Source organism: Arachis hypogaea, chromosome 18 (assembly GCF_003086295.3).
Source record: "Arachis hypogaea cultivar Tifrunner chromosome 18, arahy.Tifrunner.gnm2.J5K5, whole genome shotgun sequence".
Lineage (NCBI taxonomy): Eukaryota > Viridiplantae > Streptophyta > Magnoliopsida > Fabales > Fabaceae > Arachis > Arachis hypogaea.
The window spans coordinates 24,971,976-24,979,175 of NC_092053.1; the positions used below are offsets into that span (position 1 = coordinate 24,971,976).

General features: G+C 30.8%; 1 protein-coding gene across 1 annotated transcript; it reads right to left on the reverse strand.

The window, feature by feature from the left end:
• Window positions 1-2,096: 2,096 nt before the first annotated feature.
• LOC112772800 (beta-glucuronosyltransferase GlcAT14A) lies at window positions 2,097-5,601 on the reverse strand. Its single transcript, XM_025817807.3, has 5 exons — window positions 5,460-5,601; window positions 4,200-4,925; window positions 4,024-4,099; window positions 3,662-3,777; window positions 2,097-2,928 (listed from the first exon to the last, which is right to left on the reverse strand). Exons 2-5 carry the CDS (start codon window positions 4,765-4,767, stop codon window positions 2,429-2,431), a joined length of 1,260 nt encoding a protein of 419 aa, XP_025673592.1. The 5' UTR covers window positions 4,768-4,925; window positions 5,460-5,601; the 3' UTR covers window positions 2,097-2,428.
• Between the last annotated feature and the right edge of the window lie 1,599 nt (window positions 5,602-7,200).

Here is a 7,200-nt window from a genome sequence, read left to right on the forward strand (position 1 = left end):
AATTTGATTCCTTTAATGTTTTTACATTACAGTGCAATTGCATAGTTAGAAGAGTTGTATAAAGTTATTCAATTTGAGTGGGTGGGCCTTTATGAAAAAAAGAAAAAAAAAAGAAAAAAGAAAGAATATTCTACCTAAAAAAAATACTGAAATATTCTAAGAAATAAGAATATGTAAATAAAAAATATTTAAAAAATAATGAAAAATTAGTCTAAAATAGTTCAAAGTTACTATCCTTATATTTTTTTAATTGTTGTTTATCTTATTTTGTATTTTTTAATTATTATTAAAATAATTAAATAATATTATATGTAATAAGTGGTTAATTATAGATATTATATACATAAAATTATAAATATCAAATTAAATAAAATAATTTTGAATTATGTTTTTATAACATTGTTGATGTAAATATAAGCAACTTTTAATATTAACTAGGGATCTAAAAGTTTTTATAAACTTTTAAATTGTAAAGATTTAATTAAAAATTTAGTAAAATTATATAAAATTTTGGAGTAATTAAACCTAAAAATTAAAATTGAAAATTGAAAATTGAATTTAGACCCTTGGTTTTTGTTTTCATTTTAGATAATTTAGTTCACTAATATTAGCCGACTCCTGTGAAATCTAACTATGTTAGCCACTATTTGTCAAATGATATTGGCCTTTTCATAGTTTATGGAAGATTAGAGTATTAAATCTTACAACCCAAATGCCTTTGTGCATGCTAACCAAAATGACTAAAAATAAAGTAAAACAACAAAAAATCATTAGAAGTCTATTTATGAATTTCAATATGAAAAAACTATCATTTTTGCATATGAATATTTAAAACACTTGTAAAATTACCTATGGAAAAAAATTAACTTTATACATATAAAAAATGAGTTTCGTACGGACAAAATTTTTCAAACACTAAAAAATTATTATAAATTCGCAAACTATCCTCATCATCACCACTCTAACCACCATCATATCATCACTACTCTCACCACCATCATCATACTGTTTAACACTTGCATCCTCTTTGTTGGCAATTGATCCTCATATTTAGTTACTGGGTTAGCTTTAATATGAAATTTAACTTGTGCTTGATACTGGGCTAGTTTTTTCTACTATTATATAATCCTTTGTCCCTCCTACGATACAAGTCAATAACAAAATATAGATTAATTATGAATATCCAACTGTCACATACTACATTTTTTTTATGAACCCATACTATGTCAGTTTGTTATAGCAAAACATTAACCATTTCAATTAAAATAAAGGAAGCTAGAACAAGGCTGGATGAACTTACACTTTCATGTTTTAGGAAAAATAAAACACTGTCGCTTGGAGGAAGAAAAATATGTTTTGCAAAAAAGAACACTGATGAATCTTGTTTCTCTCCTCCTCTTTCTTCATATTCTCTTTATCCCCTTTTTCTTCTTACAATTTTCCTTCACACTTGAGGTTATAGTTTTCTCATAAAATTCTTTTTCTCCCTTCTTCATTTACTCATTTCACTCTTTTATTGCAATTTTTCAATTTGAGTTCCAATTTTGTATCTTTTTTAGTGAGATGTTTTCTTCTTCGAAATCAGGCAGAGCTTTCCAAGCTCAGATCCTCTCTCCTCTTTAATGGCATTGACGGCGAGATTTCTGGCAAAATCCTACCATTATGGTCTAAAGATTTAAGGAAGTTAAGGTTCTGAAGTTAGAGTTCAATAGAAATATTGAAAAAATACCAGGTTCAATTGCATTACTAGAAAGCTTGGTGAGTTTTGAATTTGGCTGTTAAGTGATAATAGTTTGAAGGTTCTGTTCTTGGTTTCTTAGAAGAGGTAGAAAGAATTGGAATGGTCAGAGAAGGTGTAAATGATGACAGCGGTGGTGAAAAAGATAAGGATAATTTTAAAATTTAGAATAATCTTTTGATATTTGAAAATTTTTGTCATACGAAATTCATCTTTTATGAGTATAAAAGTAATTATTTTCTTATTAATAATTTTGTCAACATTCTAGATATTTATAGGTATAAATGGTAATATTTGCTTTCAATGATAATGATGCTTATAAAAGAATTTTGAAACCTTTATAACAATAATAAGGACCTACAAAAAGAAAGATGGCAATATCATGATGCCAATCTTTTTGTTATGCATAAAATGTTCACAATGTGGGATTGAAATGTTTCCCAACTATCTTATGAATAATGTACACCTTAACTCCAATCTCATGAGTTATGTCCCTAATTTGGTGGCATTCTATCCATTCCATATTGATAGTCGATTTAACCTTTGTTAATACGTTCATAAATTAATGTAACGTGTCAAAAAAAGATTAAATCGACTATTATGACTCACGAATATGTAATTTGTATATAAAAAAAACGCCTTCATTGTCTGTTCTTCCATCTCAAGCAATATGAAAGCTCCCAATAGGATCTAGATACACTGAAACTTACTGGATTTAGCATTCAAAACCACCTGCGAAACAAGGCGATTAAGCCTTTCAGCTCCCGGACCGGGTTTGAGGTTATATATGTCCCCAAGCTCAGTACATTCTGGTTTTCCTGAGCACCAACCTCCCATTGTGAATAGTCCAGGGCTCCTATGTAGTAATGTGTTGTCTATCAAATCAAGAACAGGATCATCTCTAACGAATTTCCTTGCAAAGGCGGCGCCACTAGCGATCATTTTGTCTGTGTCCTTGATGGTTAGGATGTGGGGATGCTGCTTCGGAGGAATGTCCCAAGAAATATAATGCAAGTCACTGTTGACAACAGTTTTAGCCATCTCCGGCGAGTTGCACGCAACAGTATGGAAATAGCCTTCCGGGGAAGAAACGTAATTAGTGTAGTACATGAGAAGGGTCCTTGGTAGATTATCCCATCCCCAGATAACATATTCAACAAATTCGCGCGATAAAATCACCCATGCTGAACCTAAAATGTAGCAACAATAATTCATAAAAAAAATGGAAAGTGAAATAGAAAAAGAGTCCTACTTACTAGGTGACCAACAGTTATTTGGCCAACATGTTGCTAACACTCATAGAACTTCTCAAACATGTGTGCATGTATTCTGCGTCATGTGAGCGCAAATTATATTGATTCATGTGTGCATGTGTGCGTGTAAAGCCTAATAGAATGTCAAAAACATAGTGCATTGGTTAAGTGTTTGAAAATTAGTTTCTCATGGACCGAAAGAAGAAACTATAATGCCATATTTGTACACTAAGGTAGAAGTTGTTTGGAGAAAGAGAAACATATCTCTTTCTTGAGATAAAATTTGCCTGATTTTCTATCGTCTCAAAAATTGGGACAGCGAGGATAGGAATAGGGACACAATTTCTTTTGTTTTGTTTCTGTCTCAATGTCTTTGTATTTTCTTTCTGTCTTGAAATAGTTAACATTACCGAATACAAGCTATAAGAGAACAAGTTTTTGAAGTTGATCATGCATACATTGTAATTGTGCCTTAAGAAGCTATCTCTTATAGATAACTTATTGAAGTACAAGAGCAACCAACATCTCATCAACAAAAAATAAAAAGTTTACACAATTTATTTCTGGTTTCATTCTCTTAATTGACTATTCTTCTCCAAATTAGCATAAATGAACCTTTAGAAAAGTGTGATCAAACTCAATCATCACAAGATGAAAAAAGAAAACTAACCAGTGAATAGTCTAAATGATGTTGGCAAATTTCTATTAGGAGTGACCCAAAATACTTCAGATTTGTTTGGCTGGTAAAGCCCTGGATCAACAATCAAAGGCATCGCTCGTTTTTTCCTGCACAATGTGGTCCAATTCGGGATCATGTATAAAAGCAGGTTCAATCAAGATAATCAAACTTGAGAATTCACCTAACTAGTGGAACTCTGGTAAACTAGAATCGTAAAACTCAATGCTTGAACTCATAGGAGTATACATGTAAATCCATAAATTAGATAGGAGACCCAATTAAGTAGGGACTTCAATAACCTTGGATTGTAACGTTGTTTATGTCAGGGGGAAGGAGGGAGAAGGAAAACTTACTCCTTCCATCGTAACCGACTTGTGTGCTCAATGAAGTTAAGATTTCTATCTACCTCCAAGAAAGTATATAGAAGATCTGCAGAATCATACACCTGTATATTAGTCTAATAATCATTGAGCAAAAGAAGCTTAAAAATGGCAACAGAAACATTTCTTCTATAAGCCAAACAACTAACCATCTTGAGTCACAAGAGGGTAATCTGAAGCACTGAGATTAATAAACCAGTCCCAATCTTTGCTTCTCTTTAGAAGAATGGCACAAGCATGAAGGGTAGCAGCAACCATGGTTGGTCCTGTGTAAGTAATAATGTTCGCCTTTTGAATCACAAAAACATTTCCCCTCTCATTGAAGATATGCTGCTTCTCAACTCTCAAAGTAAGCTCATTCCTTTCCTGTACCGGGGACTCGAGGTCCAAATGAAGAACATAGTGGTTTAGCGGATGGTAAACAGCATGAAGAGTCCTCCAAATCTTCTCCAAATCGCCTTTCGAGCCGGCAATCAAATAGGCAAACCGGGGAATCACAGGACCAGATGGAGCTGGAGCAGGGGCAACCTTTTTTTCCATGACATCCGTGGTTTCGTTTGCTTGATGAGACGGGAGAAAGAAAAAGAGTGAATTCAGGGAGTGAATTGAAGATGCAACACCAAAGCTTGAGGTCACAACAAGAAACAATATGCAAACAGCTGAAGTTATTAGGAGAGGGAACAACCACTTCTTCTCTAAGTACAAGGACCCCATCATCTCTTTAATTAGAGCTTCAGGGATTCTTAAACAATTTTCATGAATCACTGAAACATATAATGTTTTTCCAATTCACCATCCATCATCATCAGCCACTAGAACATACATAGTTGAAATCCTCTTAAGGCTCCTCAATACTCTCTTCCTTTGAATAGTGTCTGTTCAATGAATGAATGAATCGATCAATAGCAAAGTAACAAACATGAACTAAAGAAATTCAATCTATACCTACTCTTTGATCATCCAGTAAGGGAACCGAATCATTAAAATATATTACAGAAATGAACAACTAAAGTAATTGTTCTTATCAAACCAGCTAAAAAGAAAAAGAAGATTTTTCTAAATCTGTTATTGAAATGAAAACATCATATCTAGAAGAACACAAGGATCCAAAAACGTTTCTTTGATAAACTGATGATAAATTCATCTCGAAAGAAAGAGGGAAAAGAAAAACTGAAATGGAGAAAAACCCGGATCAAAAGTTCAAATTTTGACGAGCATTAACATTGAGAGAGTAGAAAAGAACACGAGGAAAGGAACAAGAGCTGAAGGTTTAGCTCATAATGATGATCATGGTCATTATTATATAAAGAATACATGCAGCTGGAAAATAACATCAATTAATAATAATATAAAGTGGTTATAAGTTTTAACGAGAAACAGATCAACGTGAGTGGAGGAAGAGGGTGAACCTGCGTTGTGTTGTGATTGTGATGGAGATGGAGATGTTAAGAAGCATCCACGTCTAGGAAGAGAATAAAGATTATGAGTGATGATTTCAGATTTATTTTTTGTTAAAAAGGAAAACAGAAACCGATGAGAAACCAGTTTCTTATTCTGTTGGTGTAATGTAATCTTGTAACTTTGCTTCTCAGTGTTTCATTGAACGTGTCAGCCAAATTGGTGTTTTTTTTTTGAAAAAAAATTAATTTATTATTATTTTATTTATGTTTAATATCCAAGTATGCACTTATATTTCTTTGCGTCAATTTAATAAGAATGTAAGTAATGTGTATCCTAAAAGCATATTAAGATTATTGTAAATGAAAAAATGTTTATATTTGAGCTTACAAAATATGTCTAATTTATGTTTTTATTAGTGGACAAATTATATTTGAAATAAGACGGTACACAGCCGATCTAATAGTAACAAATTAAGTATATGTGTCTTCTTTTTATATGGGTTAGACAGACTTAAATACAGATCTTTATAATTTATATCTAGCTCGATTCAGAGAGTAAGGTAAATACTCTCTAACTACTTCAATTATCACTATTTAGATGATAACTAACTTAAATATGGAATAGATAATAATTACTCATTATCATTTAAAGTCATCCTCAAATAATGACTAGATTACATTTATATCTCTATAAATATTCTAACACTCAAGTATTTTTTTTTTAATCAAATCTCATTTAAAAATTACTTAAACTCTTGTTGATTTAGACATTAAAATTCTTTGTAGATATATCTTTTATTATTGTCTAGACAAAACCGTTGATAAACTACTATTTCGCTGAACAAATTGAAACCCTTATCCTAAATATTTAAATTTTATGTTTAGACTCAAATTTAATTTAGTTTCATGTAATATCTTAGAATATAAAATTTTAAATTTTTATTTTAATAAATATAAAATAAAATATTAAATATTTAAATTTTTATATTTTTTATTAATAAATTTAGTATATATTTTTAAGATATATATTAGTTAAACTAACCGTACTATATTTACAATAAAAATTAATTATTACATTAATTATTTATATATAAATATATGATTATAAATTTTTAATATGCAGGTAATTTTTTTTAGATAAACCCTTTAAAGTAATATAATGGATGATAAAATTAAGGATAAAGCATATTTTTTATCTTTGAAATTTGTTAAAATTTTAAAAACATTTTTAAATTTTATTTTATTTTAATTTTGTCTTAAAAATTTTTTATTTGCATCAAATATACTCCTAACAGCTAATTTTTCAAAAAACTTAGGTTCAATTCAGCAACAATTTTACAAAAATAACCATCAATACAAATAAACTAGAGATAATTGGCATGTATTATTACTGGATTAATCATAAATTTTTGGACAATTCACTTAAATAAATTGTTTAGAGAAGAATTTTACTCAAATACAACTTTCTAAACAGCAAGACGCAAATGCAATTTTTCATATAATTATAGAAACTGCTACTGGCAGTAATAGTTCAGAGGAGCATGTAAACCGCTACTGGCAGCCATGGTTTACATGGAATGTTGCGCAAACAGAAACCGCTATAGGCAACAGCGGTTTCTATACAAGTTGGCTTGGTTAGCGGTTTATGTGTTGTGCTGCGTGAACGTAAACTGTTGGAGACAGCCGCGGTATACGTTGGAAGTGTGTATAAAACTGCGGAAGCCAGCCGCAGATTCTTTGCTTGGTGTGG